At 40.2% G+C, this 23,759-nt stretch overlaps 1 protein-coding gene across 2 annotated transcripts; it reads left to right on the forward strand.

The window, feature by feature from the left end:
* Nucleotides 1–22,372, forward strand: LOC116329148 (transmembrane protein 164). Of its 2 annotated transcripts, none has more exons than XM_031751120.2 (6): nt 1–157; nt 10,410–10,459; nt 12,591–12,657; nt 14,340–14,418; nt 17,717–17,817; nt 20,894–22,372. In XM_031751120.2, exons 2-6 carry the CDS (start codon nt 10,446–10,448, stop codon nt 21,098–21,100), a joined length of 468 nt encoding a protein of 155 aa, XP_031606980.1. In that variant the 5' UTR covers nt 1–157; nt 10,410–10,445; the 3' UTR covers nt 21,101–22,372. The 2 variants fall into 2 exon arrangements, with proteins under 2 accessions (XP_031606980.1, XP_031606978.1); XM_031751118.2 differs by lacking the exon at nt 1–157 and adding an exon at nt 1,678–2,533.
* Nucleotides 22,373–23,759: the final 1,387 nt, after the last annotated feature.

Here is a 23,759-nt window from a genome sequence, read left to right on the forward strand (position 1 = left end):
TCTGGCTGCAATCAAACCACCTGTGGTTCATGAGCTATCTGTTAGTCCTTGCTGGATTGCTGGACTACCCAGTTAGTGAAGCCTGTGCTTAAATGGCTATTTGTGTTATTGTGCCTTTGGAATCTGACCTTCCCTGGATTCCCCTACCTGGAGTGTGGTGAGTTGACTCGTTTGAGGGTGTGTGTGTGTGTGCTGAAGAGAGTTGTTTTTTTGGATGCCTGTTGGGGATTACAGTTATCAATATTTAATGTTTCCCTCCATTTCCTGATAGTTACAATAACTGTAAAGAAAAGCTTAAAAAAGAATTTGATCTTCCTGCCAGTGTCTAAACTGTGTATTTACCATCAGAGCTGGCTGTATGGAAGCAGCAGCGTGGGGAAAAACATTTAAGCACACTTTGATATTTAGTTGCCAGTTTAAAAGCTGGTGGAATTTATAGAGAACTTCTTGCTGTTGTAAATACCAGCCAACGTGTAAGGGCCTTCCATCTGTGAGTAAAGCGTTTCATATTAAATGGGTAAATAGGCACAGAATGAAGCTCAGAAGTTTCTGATTAAAGGGCCCAAGAATTCCACCTGCAAAACTTTTTGTATGAATTGCATTTAAGTGAACAGCTGTTTTTAGCTTGGATGTCGCCCTTGTGGAGAAGTGTGTATATTTTTTATTTCATTTTTATTGAAATGGTAAAATAAAGTTTCCCCTTTTGGCAAGATTAAAGAGCTGGATTGTTGACCTTGAACCATCCATTAGTCATGCTGTTATAGGCTCAGGCTGCTGGGAGACATCTCTCCTCCTCTGTTTTTACTCCCTGTGTGTTGATATATGACTAGAGCATGTCATTTTCTCTCTCTCACATAGATTGTATTTTCTCTTGTTTGTGTCCTTGTACTCGTCTTTTGGTGTCTTCTCATTCTCGTCATTCTCAAGCAGCTACAATAGATGGTTTGGTAGCAGAACTAGCTTCTGGTGGATTTCTTAGACTTCAAAAAAATCTCTTCCTCCCCACCATCACGTTCTGAGTGCTTGTTCACAAGAATCATCACTGGTGTTCTCTTAGAAAAAGAAGCACATTGGGGATTATGTTTGTGAACTGGTGCCACATAAATAAAGTTAAATAGAACTGAATTGAAAGCATTAGTGATTTGTACTGATAAAGCAACGGAGACTTAAACAGAAACATTACTATGTCTGTATTGACTGGCTGTTAAATTTCTTCCCCTCCCAAATGCAACGAGATGCTTGGTGTTAAGTTTCCGTATTTTCCCTGAACGCCCCATCGGCAAGTGTCACGTGTGTCAAAGAGACTGTTTTATGTGCCCTCGGAGGTGAGACTCAGGCAGTGTGCATATTCATTGAACTAAGTTAATTCCTCGGGTCACTCAATAAATATTTTTTTTAGTTTATTTTGAGTTTTTCACAATTTAATTGCACATTTAAAAAGTCGTAAATATCACATGTGAATATCAAGGGTTTAATGAGACGTGACAACATAGCTTAGATATACAGACATCAATATCTCGAACTTTAATGTTAGCATATTATTGAACATGGTATCTGTTAATTTGGAAATTCACATAAGAGGAAAACTGCTTTCTTTTTTTCGATTCGAAAGTAAGATTTATTTATATTTCGGCTTCCTTTAGCGTTGTGATGAGCCTGTAAGGCAAAACTCGGGGTCAAATCTATAACGTATACCTGTTCATTTCAGTAAGGCGAGCTAGCTACCTAACGGCTGTCGGCGCTGTTGCTAACACATGCTAACTACACCCGCTCTCCAGCTTGATGTGACTGAGAGCTGGTAGCCAGCGTACTGGTTTGCTTTGTATGATGCCGACTTCAGTGTAACTGTCCATGCTAGCGAGCTAAGTGTGTGAGGAACGTGAAAGAGGAGAGGCTTGGCAGCACCCTCTAACACCACCACCACCGGCAGCATCCGCGGGTAATCTTGACTACGGCTGTCTATTGTCGCTAGCTGAAGTTCCTCCTCCGTTTGTGGATGAGGTAGTTTAGCTAGCTCAGACGCACCGGGGAGGCAGTGGATACATGTCTATCTCTCGACCACGAGGCGAGCTGCGAAAGGCAAATCTTGCAGTTCATGTTTCGCCAAGAGGTCGGTGTGGCGTCTTTTATTCCATCCTGTTCGTATCTTTTCCAACACGAGAAGAGGAATATGTCCAGATATAACATATACAGCCTGCTGGACTGGATCTACGGCGGGGTGGACCCCAAGTTTGAAGGCAACGGGGGCCCCGAGTGTGCTGCCTTCCTCGCTCCACAGCAGCGCATCAGCGAGAGTCTGGTCATCGTCCTCATCTCCCTGGTGGAGATTCTGGTGGCACTGAAGAAAATAAACCTCTCCAAAGAGCTCAGAGTAGCCGGGAAGGACTGCATAAGGGCAAAGGAGGATAGTCTAGGCAAGAACCTGTTGCTGGTTGCCCTGTGCATGACTTTCGGAGTGGAGGTTGGCTTCAAGTTTGCAACCAAGACTTTGATATATTTGCTGAATCCTTGCCATGTCGTCACCATGGTGCAGGTAAGCATGACACAGGAGGAAAGAGCTGATGTGTGCCTGTTAGGATTACGAGTATAACTAGTGGGGATTTATTAGAAGATGTCATCTTCTCTTCCGAGCTGTCCTGTCAGAGCTGATGGGTTGATGGGGTATAAATTGTAGTGTGCTGGCTGGACTTCGAAGGCCTGGTTTTCATTAACTGGTTATTGACCTGATCTCACCCATCTCCAGCTCTGGTGGAGCACCGTGATCGATATTTTGCAATCACTGTCTCCTAATGGCTTTATGGCGCCTTGAGATACATGAGCATGCTTTTTATTGAGCCATGCGAGGCTTAGAACAGGGGAAGAAATTATGAACTAATGTATGTAGCACATTTAAATCTTTTTAATAAAGTAATAGAAGCAAATTGATTCTAAAAACCCCAGTGAATTCGGTGGGAAAGTACAAGTTTGAGCCTTGTTTAGGAGTCTTGTTTGGACATCATTGTCCCGTGTGTTAGGGAGTTGGTCCAGTGCTGCCATGAAAGAAGACATCTCAAGTTCAGCCCTTGGCTGTGAAACCAGAGCTGTGCCCCCTCTTTGTCTCCAAATATTATTTTATGAAGCTGTTGTATCAACAGCCTGTAACCCAGCCTGAGGTCGATGTCAAACTCTTCACATGGCTTTTTGACTTTTTTTTTTTTTTTTTTTTTTTTTTTTTTGAATCAGCCAGTATAGGGAGCTGTGTCTTTGCTTTTATGTGTTAAATAACACTTAGATCATGAGTCAAACTATGCAGTACCTGCATGTTTACACATGCAGGCTACTTGATCTTCATGGTGCATGACTGCCATGTGACAAGTCGCTGCAAACTATTCATCATGAAAATTGAAGAGTAGAGCAAATTTGATGTGCTCAAAGATGATGGATTTTTCAGGTTACAGGGAGGTAGCATGACAACCAGTGGACACTGAAGAATTGCTGGCTGTGATGAAAAATTGACTGACTGTAGTAAAATGTCCTTGATGTAAGGGCAAGATGTGTATGTATTGTTGGTGTTAAAATGGGCGTGATCAAATGAGGAAATGGGTTTTAAAAGGAAGTTGTACAGCTTTCACAACTTGTGAAAATCATCTACATATAGATTTTTTTTTTTTTTTTTTTTTTTTTTTTTTCCCCCCATCCAGAGGAGGAGTGGGTGAGGGAGTGTTGGTGTTGGCACCGGCACCAACTGATTATTTGTAGCAGGTGCTTGCTGGAGCTTGAATCTGATGTGGGGAGAAAAAAGCTGGAAAAGAGAAGGCATCATGCATTCCTGCATTCTTGCTTTATTAAAGGTAGTGCCTGGGGGCTCAGCTGTCTTTGTTGAACACTCTTCTAAAGAAATAGTGGCTTATTAATTTTTTTATTTTTATTTTTTTTGTTTCATGCATGCATGAGCGCCTATCATGATCACACATTCCTCATGTTGCATCTCTAGTGTATGGGTGTGGTTTTAATCCCTTTCAGGCCTGATGGAAACCTCAGATAAAAACATCTAAAGAGCAATCCGGAGCTCTCCAAGCGCCCATTTATTTCCTGTCTCATTTGAGCTTCTTAAAGCTGTGCATCTGGAAACGATAGTGAGTTTCAGTTCACTCTTAAGTCCACTCATTGAGGAATGAACACCACCTCTGTGCTGTTGCAAAGAACATACCCTCTCGTTGCTACACTGCGTCAGTTTGCGTGCCTTTCAGTGTTGTTATGCAGCAGCTGGTTTTCATGACTGTTAACCAAATCCACATTCTGAAGAGGACTGGCGTTATTCTTGAAAGCACAAATTTGGTGTGCTAGTGAGTTTGATATTTTTATTCACCGAGCACAAAGCAATGCGACTTTGGGAAAATGTGCCGCTTGTTGGCACAGTCATAGTATCTGTAGGTGGATGAATAGAGGCGGTGTCAGTAGGAGCGTTTACAGAGCAGCAAGTATGAGCAAATATCAAGGTGAGAAAGCCCCACAGGGGATGGAGTTTAGTTTGTGATGACTGAGTGCTTCACATCCAGCAGCACGGGTTTTTAGTACGTTTTCCACCACATAGTACCACAGCAGTCATCGTGGCACGCTGAGGGTCTTCCAACTGATCAGTTTACTGTCGTGTATTTCCGTTTGAGGCCAGCGGATATGGGTGTGGCTCCATAAACAACTAAATCAAATAATGGGTATATCAAGTTGGAGAAATCAATATATGGAGGGGCACGTGCTTTCTGTTTCTTCTACGGCTTGTGATTGGTGCTAATACGAAGACAATATGAACGTCCCCTGCCGTTTTATAGATTTCTAGTCAGAACTAGCTTGCAGAAAGATGAAGAACAAAGAGCTTGAACATAACAGCCAGTTTCTGTTTTTGCTTTTGTTGCAGTTGTTGTTTTAGGGGACCTATTACACAAATTTCCAGGCTCAGTTGTTCCATGTTCTGCTTATGATGGACTTCTGTGCAAACTGTTCATCGGTCCCACCTTACTGGGGATTTACACTTCAATGGGGAATCAAAAAGGTCCACAAGCACCGTGTTTGTTTCCATCACGTATAAAACACCAGGACACGACCACCTGGTAGTTAACGCATAATGCAACACACAAGCATAAATGCCAGCACTGACATTTATGCTTGTAACCGCTTATGTAGGTTAGGTTGTATGTTCTACATAGATTCCATGTAGAAGTCTAAACTGAAACAAGCCAATCTGTTATTATCAACATAATGACATTTTTTTCATTGGCTCCCCTTCATGAATATGTCTGTATGTGAGCCACCTGCAGCCCACTATCACCTTAAGTGGATCAAACCAGTGAAACTTTAAGAGTGAAAGTGTTTACACAGCAAGTCCCACAAATATCTTCATATAAAAAGAGGAGGTTTCAATAACAAGTCTGTTTTTCTACATAATTGAGAAATTCTGCTGTAGTAAATGAAAGAAATCTATCAGCATTTCTGAGCTGTAGCTCTAAGGTGTCCAAAATCTATACACTCCTTCCAGTGGGCCAGATTGGAGTCTTTTGCAGGCCAGTTCTGGCCCCTGGGCCTTATATTTGACACCCCTGGTGTAGAGCCTTGGATTCATTCTGAGCTCTTTGCTTGTCATCATGAGTCTTCGGGGATAAAGGTTAAAGGAATTTACATCCATACAGTGTAACGTTTATACGCTGTCCAAATGAGGCATCGCCTGCCACTGGCTTCTCCTTTTTTCTTTTTCTCTTTTTTTTTTTTTCACAAGTTAAAGACGCATGACCTTCTTTTATCAAGTGAACTTTCTTCCCTTGTAGATCTCGCCAGGCACAGCTCGCAGCTAACAGATATCACGTGGGCATGTGATAAATGTCGCTGTAGGCTGCAGGAAACATCAAGTCATCTGTCTGCAAAGCAGGTATCTTGCAATTCTGCAGCAGCTTTGAATGGATGCGTGTAGGTTGCCGATAAATTGATGTACTGCACTATTAACAATCTGTGTATGGCAAAAATAATCAGCACCATTATAACAGATCATCGGCCTCATCATTAGGTATAGCTACATTTAATGTAGCAGCTGTCGCAATAACCCTGAGCATCACAGTATGTTTACGTGCATTACACTCGAAACCCCGCAGCATATCACTCTATGGTTGCACTCGTTAAAAGGAAGTCTGAAAGACTTCATTGCTGATAAGTCAATCTATAAATAAGTCCTTTATCTTTCTATGCAAACAACTTTCAGCTGTACCCTTACCTTGACACAAGTTGGTACACACTGAAGGTAGTTTAAATTTCCCCATCATATTCACCCATGCTGAACTATATTTGTCTCTAAGGTCGTGTTCTCAAATTTTTTTTTGTTTATTTATTTTGTCTTGTTGAATGACTGCTTTCCCTTTTTCTCCCTGTAATTCCAGAAAATACTTCGAGTCAACACTACTTAATTATTGTTATATTTTTTTCTGGCCTTTTCCTGCTCCATTGCTAGTAGAAGGGCAACAGGAACCTGGCAATATTCGGGGCACAATGTTCCAGCAAGCTGTACCTTGAGATAAAATTGTATTTCAGCTGTAAAATTAATAGGGAGAAGCAACAGTTAGACTTAACAGTGTCTTTATTAGTACAACAAGAGCATCAAGGCTGGTTTGACTCATTACTGTGATTATACATGTGGAGATAATTCTATTAACTGTTTTTTGGGGGGGGGGGAATCATTGGTGCTATCTGAGCTTTCTTTGCAGTCTAGACAAAGGTGGCTGACCACTGACCTGGTCAGTGAGCACTCTAGTGCTTGTTATGGCTTCAGTTTTTTTCCCTGGCATTTATTTACATAGTCATATTTATTTCCTCATATTAGTTCTCCACATTGTGGACACTCTGCTCCATTTAGCCATGGGTGCACCACTGCTCTGCTCAGCCAACAGCAACATGCCTGGTTCTCCGCTCATCCACTTAAATATAAAATATTAAATATGGAGTTAACTATAGTTCCCTGTATGTAATCCTATCAATTGCTTCATCTAGCTAGTTCTGGCTAACTTTACGGCCTTAATATCAAAATATGTTTAAGCAAATAACCTGTTGCTAGGTTTTTTTCATTGCTTTCTATGGGTGTCAAAATGACTCTTTTAGCAGTTCTGTTTCCCGCACACCCTGAAATTCACTAAATGATAAATGAACCCATTTTAGAGAGTGAAATCTGACATGCTGGTATTTTTATTTCTAACAGAATTACTTGGATTTGAAAATGACAAGGTTTCTATGATATCGGATCATTTTGATGCACTTGGTCAGCTACTCAGCACACCCAGCAAGACGATTATAAAACACAATAGCGCCATACTTGTTTAGAAAGGTAGACGGTGGGTGTGGTTGACGACTACAAAAACAACCACTTGCAATGCGTTGCTTATGGAGCACATGAAGCACTGTGTCATGTGTTCCCTACAGAGAAATCCTACAGCTGTAAACTGTGTAATAGACCCCAAAGAACAAACTGGACTTATTACAGATTAGCTTCACCAACTTTAGCTTCAGTGCATCTGAGGAGTGGGACCAGTTCCAGTGTTGTTAATCCATCCTACAGCTCAGGTAACAAAACAGGCTCTCGTATTAATTATGAAAAACTTGCTTCACACAATTCCGTCAGCACACTAAATAGTTAACCAGCCCAGTTTGTTTCCTTTCAGCGGCAGAGCGAAATTCACACTGCATACCAATCTTTCTTTTGTCACTGAAGTCGCCTCCTGGAAGGTTCATGGTCACAGCTCTGTCAATGTTCACAGCAATCAGCAAGTCATTTCCTGTCAGTGCCAATTAACTCAATGAGCATCAAAGAACACGCCAGTGACGACGCACGGGAGAGCACTGTGTTTCCCATTTGGACCCATCAGACACCTGAACCAGGAAATAAAAAATATCTAGTACCTACTTGTTAATTGATAGCCTTTCTCAGAGAGCGCAAATATGATTCATTTCTGTAGCTTTTAGTTTGTTCAGTGAATAAATGAACGTCAGATCTGGCATTAACTGACACTTAATTTTTACTGTGCATACCTGATTTGCATGTTTTTGTACTTCCAACACAGCAGATTTTAAAAAAAAAAAAAAAAAAGTAGAATCTATTTAATAGAAGCCCAGGACTACTTTGAAAATACACAGCACTCACTGGATTACACTTAAGTAGTCCTTCTCACCTATAAATAGGATCATGACTTCTTGGGCCAGTGTTCCACACAGGGATCAATCCTAGTTGTAGGCTTAAGTGGGATTTTGAATTCGATTAATCAGAACGTCTTTCCCTGAATACTTGGATCAGACCCAACCTTAGCATAGTTTCAAATGAACTCAACTTATTTTGATTGAGGAATATTGGTGTCCATCCAAGGTTGGAGTGCCAGCATGACCACATGATTTTTCTTTTTTTGATTCTTTTGATTTTTTTTCTTTTCTTTTCTTTTTGCTTGCATAAAGTCAACAATCAGAGAAGTGTTTATGGGCTAAATCTTCTTGCTCAGTAATTTGCATGAAATCCATTTCTGAGTCTATTCTCTTGTGTGCCGTTAAAGTAGAGCTAATGGCACCGCTGGAGCCAAGACCTTTATTGCTGCCACATACAGAAAAGCATCCACTTCTCTTAAAAATGTGTGCAAATACAACTGTTTATAACATTTGACATTTTATAATATTATGTTAATGTTATTTGCTGAACGTTGACTGTCAGTTTGTTTTTTTTCTTAGTTGGCTCGTACTGAAAAACTATGGGAGTTGTCGTTATAAGAAAAATACTTCAGCGAATGTTGTGAATCATATACTTATTATTTTATCCTTCACGGCATTAGTGTTCAAATAAAACAATACTTTGCAGTGAAGGCTACCCTAAGGCTCTGGCTAACAGTCAAACAATGAGAAGCGACAAACATAAGAAAGACAAATTTAATGTTCTCCTCTGATTCTCTCATGCAAAAAGTGAACACGATCAAGCCATTACAAATAAGTAAAGGATCAGAGGGTAAAGTGACACTAACGCCCAAAGGTTAGCGTTACGCTAGCAATTAACATGTGCCATAAACTGGTGATTGGCTGAAAGGTGATGGAGAAAATGACGGCATCACTGCCACGTTCAGGCAAAATATTAAATCGTCACATAATATCAATTATGATTGACACAGAAGTGTTCATATGAGACTGAAATGGGCTAAAGAACCCTTACATAATCTGTACAACCAATTATATGCAACATTTATTTGATAATAGCTTGCAACTCTATGGCATGTTTATTTTATAACGACTTCTTATTCATTTAAAATGAGAGACTTGAGGGCTCCAAGTTGGAGAACGTTGTCTAATTGCTTTGATAGCTCAGACATGAGACAAATTATCAAAGTGACAACGTTTAACTGCCAGCAACGTATCGCCAACCCCTGTTTACAATGGAGGCTGACAGTAATAACATCTGCAGGAACCAACAAACTGTCAGCTTTGGCAAGCACGTTTTATCCAAGGCAAAACACTTTCACACATTGTTTCTCTTTAATGTGACTTTAATGTGGTGTTTTACAACGCGAAACATGTCTCACGTGTTAGAATGAGAGGAAAAGATGTAGAAAAGACTGAAGATGTAAATATAACTGTGAAAGTCTGAGTGTTTTTTTTCATAATCCCACACACGCTGCAAATAAAGTTGATAGACATGCCACAGATCAATCCCGAAGACACATTTAAAACAAAAAAACAAACCAAATATAACAACTGTGTGTTTGGAGAATGAATCTCGGGTCAGTTTCTTTTCTGTAATTCTGTTTCCAGCCTTCAGGCAAACCAAGTTTTTCTCGTGTCAGATGGTGTTTTGAACAAATTCCTGTTTGAACTATTCTCGGGGCCCAGTAGCCCAATCACCAAGGACAGATTGCAGGCTGTCTTTTGATCCACTCTCCTTTACAAGAATAAAGTCAGATTGTTGGTAGAAATCATTTTTGGCAATGGAAATATATCAGGAAGTCACTTCTCCCTGGCTTCACCTTTGTTTTCAAATGCTGCCTACCTTTTCTTGTGAAAGCTGACTTCCAAGCAGTGAGCTGTAAACTGAGATTGTTTAGCATGAAATCAGGTCATTAATGCACCAAACACCCAGCAGCTCTAATGCCTCAAATTCCATTCTAATTGTGGACCTATCCTCTTGTCTGAACCTCTTCTATGTATTTTTTTTTCTTCTTGATTTGGACTAAGGAGACCTCACAGTTGCCTTTGGGATGTTCTGTTCAATGCTTCTGCTTTTATGTTAGCACAAACTTGTTAAAGCAGTTCATTTTGTCTTGCAGAACTCAGAGCTGGAAGCTCTTAAAAGCCTTCGAGCTGTTCCATAACAACCATATGAGCTTAATGCAATAATGTCGTTGCTCATTTCTCTCTGCTTTCCTCAACAGATCTTCCTGCTGGCCTGCCCGCCATGTAAAACAGCTATGGTTGTGTTCAGGTGAGTGTACGTGTACTCCTGGGTTCTTCCTGTTTAGTGTTTTCAACTTGTCGTCTACATTTAAATTAAACTGTATAGATCTGAATTGGGAAAATATAGAGTTTTTAGTGCAGACAGTAGAAAGGCCACGACTGCCATATGAGCCACTTGTCCTGCTGAATGTAATGTCTAGTGACTGGGCAGACAAAGCTCATGGTTTTTGTTTTCATATAATCTGAATTGTGGTTGACGTTGATTGTAATTACTTGTTGGTTTCCCCCATAGTAAGCAGTTGTATAGTAATGTATTTGTTTGGGTTTATAGTCTCCTCTTCAACAACTCATCCGGACTGAGCGGTTAATTATTCAGGAGAAATGACTCTGGTTTTGCCCGTGGGGAACACGATGTGGGATTTACTCAGAAATAAATACAAGCAGGGTCACTTTCTGTTCCAGTAGCCCACGGGAGCCTCACAGTGAAGACAGTGTACCGAGTCATAGCAACTTTAGGAAACCACAAAAAGCTGGTTCTTACATGGAATAGAAATATGAAACATTCCCCAATAAATATCCGATCGTTTGAAGAATTACTGAACTGCCAACATTATTTATCCACCAGGTCAAGATTTGTTTCATTTATGTAAGAGATACAGTCATAACCTTTATTCAAGACGTTTTTCTTTTGTTTGTGTAAACATGGCATTTTACTCTGGTGGTGGTTTGGAATCAGGGCAAACCTCAAGTTCATTTCACCACATTTAGAGTTTCAAAGTAACTGCTGTGTAAAATCCCCTAATGCTGCTGCCCACCAAAGAGGGTTTGTTATATGCTGTGCAATGAGCACAGCATATAACAAACAAGTTTCAAATATATCCTTTTTTATTATTTATTTATTATTTTTACATTTGACATTTTTGATGTCCTGCATTTCCTGTGACTGCTTCACAGTAACAGTCACCATGGCTTTCTGTATGATAGTGTAATAGTTACTACATAAAGTAGAAGTTTACGCTACAACAGTATCAGAGGTTCAGGTCTTGGCCTATGTATTAATATGACATGGAGTGACATGCAATTAATTACAGTGGTGGAAAAATGTAAGGTCGCTAATGCTCGTTATGCTTTGTAAATTTTGAATTTGAATGAACTGCTTTTCAGAAGCATGCAGCAGCCCCCGAGAGTGACAGCCGGACTTATTTGAAGCGGCATTACTTCGGCACTGCTGTTTTCCCGGCGACCTTGTCTGTCACAACAGTTATTTTGGCTCATTTGACAAAAAGAGCAGTCACAGGAGATAGATGGAGCTCCACACTCTGACACACAAGCTCCTTGGCTTCTGTTCTGTATGTGGAGCCTCTTAACGTCAATGTTAGTTCAAAAGACACATTTTTCCTTATGCTGAGTTTATTTATACAGGTTTACTAAATAAGCATCGCAGCTCCCACTAGGAGCAGATAGGCTATATGTGTGCACTGGATGGTGCAACTAAAAGCTTAAAACCAAATTATACTAATTAGTCTGAATGAGTCACATCAAAGCATATGTTCAGAGAGTGATCGCCTGAAACTTTACTGACCTGACTTTACACAATAAGCGCTCCCACAAGAAACTGACCCTGACAAAGAGTAAGAGACAGCTGCTGCTAACAGCATCAGGGAGGAGTCTGATTGGTTTTCTGCAGCATGGGATAGAATCTAAACTGTCCTCCACCTGTTCCTCTGTCCCTTATATCAGCTGTAATTGATTCATATGTCAGTAGTGGCAGAGTTTTCTATGGGTTGAATGCTTTGGGGAGGGCAAATGGCCTGCAGAAGTCAAGAGGGGAGAGTGGTAATAACAGCACTTTTTTCCCCTCTCCTATTCTGTTTTTTCCTCTATTCTTTCATTGATGATAAATCTGAAAGAGAGTCAGTCTGCCCTGATGCTTTAGACAGATTCACACTTGTTAGAAAGCCTTTATTGTTTTAACCGTAGCTCAACCCCGGTAACATCTCTCCTCTGCGCTGCTCTGTCTCTGGAGAGGGAAGAGAGCAAAGTGAAACCAGAAGGGCAGGAGAGAAACTAACATGACTCAGAAAGGTTTACACAGATTAGGTAAATAGTGAGTGACCTTGTTGATAATTTTTAATGTCTTTCATTTTTATTGTTTTCAGACTGCAGGTCCACATGTTGAATGGCGCATTACTGGCCTTAATGTTCCCTGTAGTCAACACCAGACTCGTAAGTAGACCATGATCTTCAGAGTCTCATTTATGAGAAGCCCTCTTCTAGCCTTTGTTAGGTCTCCGAGATGAACAAGGTTAAGTGTCGCACTCATTGAGCAGCTAAACAAGTGTTATCACTTACCTCTGAAACGGCAATGTTGTGTTGAAAAAGACTACACTGTGTCTGTGCAGGTATCATTGGTTTTCTCTATAATATTGTAAGCTCGGGAACTTACTGTGTAAAGAGACCTATGATGATTATGTTGTGATTTGGCGCCGTATAAAACAATTGAATTAAAATTGAACGCTCTGACTCACTCAAGCTGAACATCTCATGCAGGAGATATTTCACAAATTGAAACTTGATCTGTTTGAATGAAGTCACTTTGGTAAGTTTTAAACTTTAAAAAACACAGCATAGCCATTAAGACTAAGTGCTTTTCCTTTTATAACAGTTCTCACAGAAATAAGGCTGAGCTGTTCTGCCATATCCGCAATTCCCTATCAGATAAACTTGTTTTTCTCAAGCAGGGAATGAAGGCTTACACAACAGTCTTGCATTTTATAACATCAGTAAACTTTATGTCAGTATTTCTTACTGAGCACAGTAAACTATGATTGCACCCTGAACATTATATGCCTGCCAACCAATGGGAAAAGAGGCAGTTTACATCAGTCACTTGTAAATTAAAAAAACACTGTGGACAAAGATCTCATGTGTTTCTTACGTTATACCATTAAAGGGAACCCATATTATGCTTTTCTTTATTTTATGTCTCATATTAAACCCAGCACCTGCTCCCTTTCGTGGTCGACACAGTGGATCATCTGTCTCCATCTAACCCTGTCCCTACCATTCTCCTCGGTCACACCAACCCTTTACATGTCCTCCTGCTTTACATCCATAAATCTTCTCTGTTGCCTTTTCCTGCTGCCTGACAGCAGGACAAACAAAGGGTGTTGCCATATTCAACATCTGTTGTTCAATATTTGTACTATCTGTCCTCTGCACATATCCAAACCATCTCAGCCTTCCCTCTCTAACTTTTGTTTCTAAAATGTCCATAAGATTCACTTGTTTCTAAACTCTGCCCACTCCCAGTGAAATTAATTTTAAAGTCTTGGGCTCTGCGGCTCTTCCTGCTGTCTTTTTGGTTGTGCTACCGTTTCTAAACCAGACATCATAGCAAGTCTGACTGCAATCTTGTAAATCTTCCCTTTCACTTTTGCTGCCATTCTTCTTTCACAAATGACCGCGACACTAGTCTCCACCCACTCCACCCAGAGTTTTTAAAATAACAAAAAAAACAAGGTCAACATATGTACACGTAATCCCTGAGAAATGAAAGCTCTAACTTCAGACTGCTGTAAACACTGTTCCATACATTTATTTTTTATTTTTATACATTTTGTATGACAACAGTGATCATTAACAAGGTCATACATTGTTAGAAGAAAGGTGCCTTATAAAGGGAGCTAAAATAGACAGATGGTGTACCTGCTGTTCTTCCATCTCTTTTTTCACTTGAGTAATGTTGTCTGTCATGGTTGCTTGTTAAGCAGTAGCATAGCTGGTGACCGTGAGGCCACAGGTCTTTAAGATTTCTCCTCAGGGCTCAGAGCAAGTTGGGGGCTGTTCTGCTGTATCTGGGTGCTGTAAAAGAATTAAAATGGTTTGTTTGCTTTTCATTTTCTCAGCTGCCATTTGAGAAAGAGATCTATTACATCCAGCACTCCATGATGTACCTGGTGCCTGTTTATCTTTTCAGGAAAGGAGGTAGGTGTTTCTTCATTCTGACTTTTCACATGTCAGCAGAGCAAAGTGATAATATCTCCATGGATGGATTCACTTTTTGTCTGTGGCATTTGAGATGCTGTGGATGCCAGCTTTTTGTTTTGTCTGTTCAGTGTCTGTTACTGAAAAGATTGTTTGGTCATTTCAACTTACATAGATGATACTGAAGAGCAACTATAAAACCAGTTTAACTAAAAGGAGTTATCTAAAGAGCTTGGAAAGAAAAGCGTCTGGACTTGAAGTTGCTTGAAGACGTTTCACCTCTCATCTGAGAAGCATCTTCAGTTCTAAGGTCAAATGGTGTCGAATCCCAGATTTAACATGTGTCCCCCCAAGGGGGTCATGAACCCCCTTTTGATCCTCTACCTAATCACACGAGCCAAGATGTAAAAACAGGTGTAGGTCACAATCAGCCAAGGTTTCGGGTGAACCCACTATGAAAACCTAGCTCTTTAGACTACAATGACCTGGATGACATAAAAGGAGTCATATACAACCATATACAGGGGACCCTTTAATACAGCTAACTTTCAAACAGCACTACTAAATTGCTTGATCTCCATATAGCAGATTTCATACTGCTTATGGTTGAAAGTACTGCACCTCTTACACACTACATCTATAGGAACTGCCATTGGTGCTTAATGTCAGAGAAACCCATACTACGAAGCACCAACTGCAGTTTCTGTGCTGACGATAATGTCAGAGGTGGTTTGGGACTATCGTGTCAGCCAGCAGTAATTTTGACAGCAAATTTTGATTTAGTTAGGACCTATTTGGACCATTAAAACACGCACGCACGCACACACACGCACACAGTTGTACAATTTCCCAGGGGCAGATCAAATGTGCTCATCCAACCTTACAGTAGAAGGAGATCACTTCCAAATTGTCCTTCCTTTCAACACAACTTGATTGTCTGATTGGATTGCATCTCTCCAGAATATTTTCGTAAAATTTTTAATAACTGAAGTCAGTACAGTACATTTCATCATAGTTTTTGCTCTCGTACATTTGTTTTCATTTAGTTATCCTCTTATTTTGGCTTGATGATAAAATTCATAGACAAAACTTAATGGTCAACAAAATTAACACTTGTGTCAGCAGAGCGTTGGTGAATTTAACAGTTGTGAACCCCACTCTGTAACTTGGCATGGGCTGAAGTTTCTGTCGCTCCTAGATGCAATAAGACCTTTTACAGGTAACTGTGAAATTTCATCCCTCCCAGACATTTCAAACACTAACTTGTTGCAACGATGGCTTCCTATTACAACAGAGGGAGTACAGAGCTCTGTACAACAACCTATTTTTCTACAAGTGTTTGTAAAGGTAGGCATGTGGTAATGGGCGCCAAAACACCTGAATTTCAAAGATTAGGAGACTGTGTCCCCCTTGTCCATGTGGTGTCCAGACTGACGATGTCTATGGTAAAATTTCTTGCTTACTTGTAATTGAGCCAAGGCGCTTTATTTTGTCTGAATAGACCTACTTAAAGGGGGGGGAAAACAGTGTGTCCAATCCATGTGACTGCACAACTTTGAAAAAAATTTCACTGACAGTTATTTTGTTCACATACCATCACTTGAACCTAACCATCAATCCCCATCCCAACCCGTCATGGCAGATGCCTACCCCTCCCTGAGCCGCCTTCTGCCAGAAGTTTCTTCGAGTTTTTCCTTCCCACTATCGCCAAGTGCTTACTCATAGGGGGTAATCTTTTTCTTTTTTTTTTCTCATTATTAGGCTTTTCTCTGTTTTATCGTAGGGTCTTTACTTTACAACGTAAAGCTTGAGGCCACTATTGTTATGATTTGATACTGTATTAGTTAAAGTTCAATTGAATTATTGGACTAATTTTGTGATTATTTGGCAACAGTAGGTCTATTATGCATTAGACATTATTGAAAGCTCAATAAAGCACAATAGAGAGCCTTTGAAAGCTGGATATGGACTTGGGTATAATAAAGCTACCAGGTTATAGTTTCTGATTCTGGACTTGGTGGGTGATGCCTTTGTTTTTTTTTTTTGTAGCTCGTGGTGATCCACATTCAGAAACGCTCAGTTATGTTTACACTCTGGAAGTTTCACTTCTAGTTTGCTAACTAGTCTTATTTTATTGTTGTGTGCTTCTTTTTGATTTTGCCAATCTCAGTAAACTAGTTAACATGGTTCCTAAAAATTATGCAACGTGTTGTGAATGCAGACAGATTTGAACATGAGCAGAGCTCTTACTGAAGACATCTGAGCTGTTAAAACCCAGGGGTTGATAAAAGGAACTAAATGAGTGAGTATGAAGCAGAACATCAGTGGGAGCAACGTTTATTCAACTTTATGCAAACCTTGATCTGTAAGCACAGAATACAGTTCATCTTGTTTAGCTGGTAAAACTGACATCGATGCAAATTTTCAAGCTTGTAACCCAGTAATAGAATAGAAGTGCCTGATCATGTTTATTAGTAATGTAACAGTAGAGCTCAACAGATGCAGTTATTTTCTTGCCTATGCAAATCCAATTCCAGAAAAGTTGGGATGCTGTTTAGCATATAAATAAATTCAGAATGCAATGGTTTGCAGACCTCAAAGCTGTAATTTCTTCACAGTAGAACACATTTTAAATTCACACATTTTACATGTGAAAAATATTAGCTCGTTTTGACTTTGATGGCAACAACAAAAAGTGAAAATGGGCAGTGGTTCTCCATTCTGCGATAAACTTTACAAATTGTGGAAGAATTTCAGAGTAATAGTCCTCATCTACAGTACATCTCTATCATCAAAAATTCAGGAAATCTGGAGAAATCTCTGTGCGCAAAGACACACAGAAAACCAATATTGGAAGCCTGTGATCGTCATTCTCTCAGTCTGCATTTCATTATAAGCAGGAATGATCCTGTCAGACTGTAATTTCTGTCCCATTCACAAATGCAGCTTAAAGCTTTAAATTGCATTACATTTACAGCATGCCAATATCTTCAGAATTAAGGTTGTACAATTAGAGCACATTTGATGCGACTTCCTGGTACTTGTCCTCCGAATGCCAGCAATGAGGAAACAGGAAAAGCCAGTTTGACACCATATCCTGTTTCTTGTTTTTTCTGTGGTTCCACTTTCTCTCTATAAACTCTGCTGACGTGTTAAGGACACATAAAAGAGGAAGTGTATAGAAATGGCTTTTGGTTCTTCCCTAGTTTACATGCCGTTATCAAACAGGTGGCCAGAACTGGCACATAGGACACATTTTGTGTGCTTGCTGTCTTTAACTCAGTGTTTCTTTTTGCAGGTGTATACAAGCCTGAGCCTCTGGGAGATATGTGGTGGGCTGTGCTCTCTACAGGCATCCTGTTCTTCTATCACTTCACCTTCCTGCAGTTCCTTGGCCTGGTAAGATAGAGCCCTCTGCTGGACACTGTGTGCTATTTCACTATATTTTTATTACACCATCACTGCCTTAGACAAAAAGTTGTGGTAAACAGGAATATTTTACAAGCTTTACAATTTAAAAAAACAAACTTAAATTGCAGGGGTTTGTCTTTAAAAAAATAATAACATAAACCTAAAAAATAGTAGTTACACAGGTACAGAGGAAAAAAATATTTCAGCATTGGCCTAGACGGTTAAGGTCTAAGCTTAATGAGCAAGCCCTTGTGAAAATACTAGATATTTTTGTTTAGAGTCCACAGTGTAGCTAGAGCTGTTCATCCATTCACCCATCCACTCTGTCATGGGAGGGGTTGGAACCTGTCTCAGCTGACATTAGGCGAGGTACACCCTGAGCAGGTCAACACTATCACAACCATTTACTCTCGTATCCAACATAAAATGACCAAGACGCATAACTTTGAACTATGGGTGAAAACCCACATGAGGAGAACATGCATAAAAGCTGAAATGCTGACAACTCCATACCTCTGCAAATCAGGGCTATTGGTCAATTTAAAAATTAAGAAAAAAATTATATTTAGATGTAAAATTATGGCCTTTATCTAGAGCTAAAAAACATTAAACACACCGCAGTTGATAAAATAGAGCTTAGTTAAGTACTCTGGGTGATTTCTCATTGAGAAACATGCATTCTTTTCCCCCAGTATGTCCTGGATAGTTAATCATCTGTCCATTTTTGGATTGGTCTGCAGCAGACAGCTAAACAGAGACAGCAGGTATAATCATTGTCATGTTTTTAATCCATGCGTGCCTATAAGGAGTGCCATCAGGCTCATGCATGCCTGAACTGGTCCCCACAGTGATGCACACATGTTAGGCCTGTTTCTGAACATGCAACGTGCTTATGAACACCAAATAACAACCTCTTTTTCCCATTTTACAAAGTTAACACTTAAGTTTTTGACATAAATAATTTACAATAACTACATATTAAAACCGAAAGAGCTGATTCAGATCATTTTATGCCAACTTGTACGAGGAAACTGTAGGTGCATTTCCTTTATACTACTCATAAAAAATAATAAGTGAGTAATAAAAATAAAATAAACAGGGTGTCACTGGGGTAGAAGGGGAAGAGTGAGGTTTATTTGTAATAGAAGCCGGAAAATTTGGCAGGCGTAGGCTTCTGAGCGATGAGGGCCAAACTGTGACAGCACAGGCTCAGAGCTTCATGTGGACTGTTGTCAGGATGCTGCTGGTAATACTTATCAAAATTCTTCAAGGAAGGACAACCTGTCTACGAGACGGTTTCATGACAATAAGAGCAACATAGGTAGTGTGAACTCTTCCCATATAAATTACTCATTTTCACTCACATACAGACAGGTATGCGCTCACTGGTCACTTTGTTAATTACACCTTACTAGTACCGGGGCAGACACCCTTTTGCCTTCAGAACTGACTTAATTTTTCATGGCACAGCTTAAAAAAGGAGCTGGAAACATTCCTTAGAGAATTTAGTCCATATTGACAGGATAGCGTCACACAGTTGTTGCAGATGATACAAATATTCTTTTGTATCAAATCCCAAAGGTTCTCTATTAAACTGAGATCTGGTGACTGTGGAGGCCAGTGAGTACAGTGAGCTCATTGTTGAAGAAAGCAGATTACGGGGTACGCTGTGATTATAGAAGGATGGACACGGTCGGCTCCCTGTTTGGCTTGTTCATGTAGGCTGTGGTGTTTGAATCGTGCTCACTTTGGTACTAAGGGGCCCGACCTGTGCCAAGAAAATATCCACACCATTACAGCACCAGCAGCCTGAACCACAGAGTCTACCAAAGTCTGACTCGGACTCTACCATCTGAATGACACAGCAAAAATCAAGAGATCAGACCGGGCAGCGTTTTTCTAATCTTCTGTCCAATTTTGTTGTGCCTGTGAGAACTGTAGCTTCAGTTTCCTGTTCTTGGCTGACAGCAGTGGTAGCCCATCCGGTTAAAGGTTTGACATGCTGTGCGTTGAGAGATGCTCTGCTGAATACCTACAGTCCAGCCATTCCCCTCTGACCTCTGGCATCAATGACACATTTTCACCAACAGAGCTGCTGCTCACTGGGTATTTCCTTCTTTTCAGACCATTCTCTGTAAACCCTAGAGATGGCTGCGTGGGAAAATTCCCAGTTAGGTCAGCAGTTAATGAAATACTCAGACCAACCAGTCTGGCACCAACAACCACATTCAAAGCCACTTAAATCACCTTTCTTCCTCATTGTGATGCAACGTTTGAACTCAGGTTGTCTCTACCATGTCTACATGCCTAAATGGTATCAAGCTGCTGCCACGTGATTGGCTGAGATATTTGCATTAATGAGAGGTTTAACAGGTGTACCTAACAAAGTGGCCGGTGAGTGTGTGTGCATTTATATATCTGATATTGTTAGTCATAAATCCTGAGATATTAACACCCAATTATTGATGATCCACTGCTGCGTATTCAGTCTCCCTGTTTTGATTGTTCACGACTTTACAGTTTATACTCAAAGTTATGCATGACGATCTCCTATTTTGGACCAACATTCAGTTTATTTTCTGCTGGATGCAAATCAGAATTATTCCCTAACAGCAAAGCAATTAATCAACTTTAAGTTACAGGGTGTTTCTGGCACAAAGAGGGCAGAGAGTAGCCGCTTGATTGAAAAGTGATAGCACAGAGTAATCAATGAATTCTGATTGTATTGTCCACAGTACTGATATTTGTCTTTTCTAGCATGTGCTGAATAAATGATTTTTAAAACCACTGAAAATCTTTAGTAATTACAATGATATGACTCATTCAACAGCCGGTTAATAAGTTATGGAGGATTTCCAGGCAATGAAGTCTGACATCAGGCAATTAAGTGTCTGCTTTTTGGAGCTGAAATCTATTGGAAGATAATGATTGTAAAGATATGTACAGCAAAGTCAACCATAATGTTTCCTTAAAAAAAATAAAATAATGAATTATCCACTGGATAGATTTGGATTCATATTGGCATCAAATTAGGTCTTACTGTCTCATCTCTGCTCTCCTCCAGGCGACTGAGGTCAACTTGAATAACATGCTCTGCCCGGCTGTGTCCGATCCATTTTACGGCCCTTGGTACCGGGTTTGGGCGACGGGCCACCAGACCTTGCTGACGCTCATCCACGGGAAGCTCCTCACACTCCTCTCGCAGCACAGCGGCACCGCCTGCAGATACCTGCTGGACACACTCAGACTGCGCAGCAAGAAAGTTGACTGAATGTCCACGAAGGTGTATTCAGACCTAGCCTTTCACTCCTTTTACTCCAAATGCCTGCTTTTAGTGGCGATTTTTTTCTTTCTTTCTTTTTAAATCAACATTTTAATGCATCTTTTAAGACTTGTTTCACAGAAACAAGCGAGCATTTCAGGGCCAGTGAATCTTCGTGTCATTCTTTTAGCGTTGTAGTTGGCTTGCATGCACAAACGTACCGGGCATTTTAAAGCTGGCACTTAGAATTGTGGCGTTGGCCAGATTTTAGCCCTCGTTCTATTTTTTGTTTTTTTATTTTCAGAAATATGTCAGCGAATTTGTGGCGATTACTCCAGCTGCTTCTCTTTAAGCTTTGAGGACAGAGAATAGGGGTCACCCAAATGTCACTACTGATCTCCAGCTGTTACACTTTTCTGATTGTTGTCGTTTTTTGTTGGGTTTTTTTGTTTTTGTTTTTATTAAAGTTGCACTAGGTCATATGTTAGCCAGTTTATTTGCTTCAAACTTGAATTTTGGAGCTGAATGAAAATCTGAGCTGTTGTAAAAGTTACTGCCTGTGTATAGCGTGAGGATTTCTGTTTGACATGTATGAGCACCTCTCAGTGTTGTCACGACTGAAAACTTTCTGGCGTTCTTCTGTTCTCACTTGACTCCACGGCTGTGCAGGTTATGAAAGCGTTGCCGTTGAGGTTTCTTTTGCCTTTCTGTCTCCAGCTTGTTCAGATCATTCCAGTTGTGATAATCAGGGGACAGGAGGGTGTATTACATGCTGCGACTCAAAGCAATGAAAGAGGATCCAGAAAGCTACACTGGGATGTTAATATTATCTCTGTGAAGGAGTTTTTTTGTTTTTTAGTCTTTGTTTTATTGTGCTGTTAGACCATAAGAGCGGTATAATCTTGAGTGGGATGAATTCGGTGTTTCCCAAGATAAAGTGTCTTTCTGGGTTGGATTAATGTATCTTACAAAACATCCGTTCTCTCCACTGCAACTGTAACGAGCCACACTCCAGTTTGTATTTTAAGAAATGCATCTGATGTTCTGCATGAAGTCACTGTGGGTCATTTATTCATGGCCTGTTTGAAAGGAAGTATTAACTGATAAGTTAGAAGATGTCAGTCTTGGTATGTATCATTTCAAATATGAGGGATGTGTGTGTATATTACTGTAGCATATTCTAAACTTCACTGCAAAGAAGGGATAAGAGGAACTTTTGTATTTCTATCAGTTTGAGTGTATGTGCTGTATTGAAAATAAAGGTGATTCTAGCTGATCACAGTTCTCGTTGTATGTTTAAGCATGTATTTTTTGCCTTTTTACCATGTTGCTTGCGTTAGTATTAAATCTGACTTTATTCTGTCGACTACCAACAGATATTACCACTTTGTGTCTCCGTTAATACTGTGATCATGAATTGGAGCTCACCAAATAGACTGGCATTGTGGGAAATGTGCATATTGTTACAAAGAGCTGAGAAGATTAAGAGGATTTGCCATGCAGCTAGCATGGAAGTAAAAAGGTATCTAAGCTCTACACTGCAGAAAATGCCCTGTTCAAACAATATAAATTATAATTCAGGATTTCACACCACAGCGCTCATGCTGATAATTAGGGCCGTTGTTTTTTGTGTGGGTTTTTTGGACTGTAATGCATATTTTTAAAAGTTTTGCCTCTGTGCACCATCACAGTGGATTTTAAATCAAATGTAATGGAAGGAGAGACTTTCAGCTTTAATTTAAGCTGGGCTAACACAAAATTTGCATCAGTTGTTGAGGAATTTTTGCAGAACTGTGCAGACTCTTTTTGTTGTCTGCCACATTCTAATCTGACTTTATTTTGGAGTGGTTTACACCTTGTTTTTACATTTATGGGGCAGGACGGTGGTTGATGCCTCACACCAAGAAGGTCCTGAGTTCAATTCTACCATCACGCCAGGGCCTTTTTGTGTGGAGTTTGCATGTTCTTCCCGTGCTTGCGTGGGTTCTCTCCGGGTACTCTGGCTTCATCCCACAGTCCAAAGACATGCAGTTAGTGGGGTTAGGTTAATTGGAAACTCTAAATTTCCCATAGGTGTGAGTGCGAATGGGTGTGTGTGTGTGTGTATATGTGTTAGCCCTGCGACAGACTGGCGACCGGCGACCTGTCCAGGGTGTACCCTGCCTCTCGCCCTCAGACAGCTGGGATAGGCTCCAGCGCCCCCCGCGACCCTGAAAAAGGATAAGTGAATGAATGAATCAGGCATGTCTTGATTCTACACTTAGACAATTTTAAAGTCTAAAGAGTGTCCTTGAATGTTCATGATTTGGTTGATGTTGTTTTTCTGAACCAATGAAAGAATACTGCAGTTGTGTACTTTAGTTGTCTTCTGTGGCCTTACGGTGAGCTGCTCACTGCTTTTCTTCTTTTCAAGAATGTTCCAGATTGTTGATTTGGCCACTCCTACATTTTATTTTTTTTTTTTATATATATATGAGGGCCTCCCTCATTTCTACTCGTATCTCTTCGGACCTCATTTTGAGAGTTTCAATGAAAAGTTACAAATTACACATTTATCACTTGGATCAACTCTATTATCTGCTTAATTTCTCATGGAATAACAAGGGAACCGGCCTGAACCTGCCCAAGAAATACTTGCTCATCAATTATCCAATTGCTTTTGTCTGAC

Source organism: Oreochromis aureus, linkage group 10 (genome assembly GCF_013358895.1).
Source record: "Oreochromis aureus strain Israel breed Guangdong linkage group 10, ZZ_aureus, whole genome shotgun sequence".
Taxonomy (NCBI): Eukaryota; Metazoa; Chordata; class Actinopteri; order Cichliformes; family Cichlidae; genus Oreochromis; species Oreochromis aureus.

Excerpts from the sequence above, each read along its gene's own strand:
- LOC116329148 (XM_031751118.2), top strand. The coding sequence starts at position 2,096 with ATGTTTCGCCAAGAGGTCGGTGTGGCGTCTTTTATTCCATCCTGTTCG. Across the intron at positions 2,534-10,409 it reads ATGTCGTCACCATGGTGCAG|ATCTTCCTGCTGGCCTGCCC; the intron begins GTAAGCATGACA and ends TTTCCTCAACAG. Across the intron at positions 14,419-17,716 it reads TTATCTTTTCAGGAAAGGAG|GTGTATACAAGCCTGAGCCT; the intron begins GTAGGTGTTTCT and ends TTCTTTTTGCAG.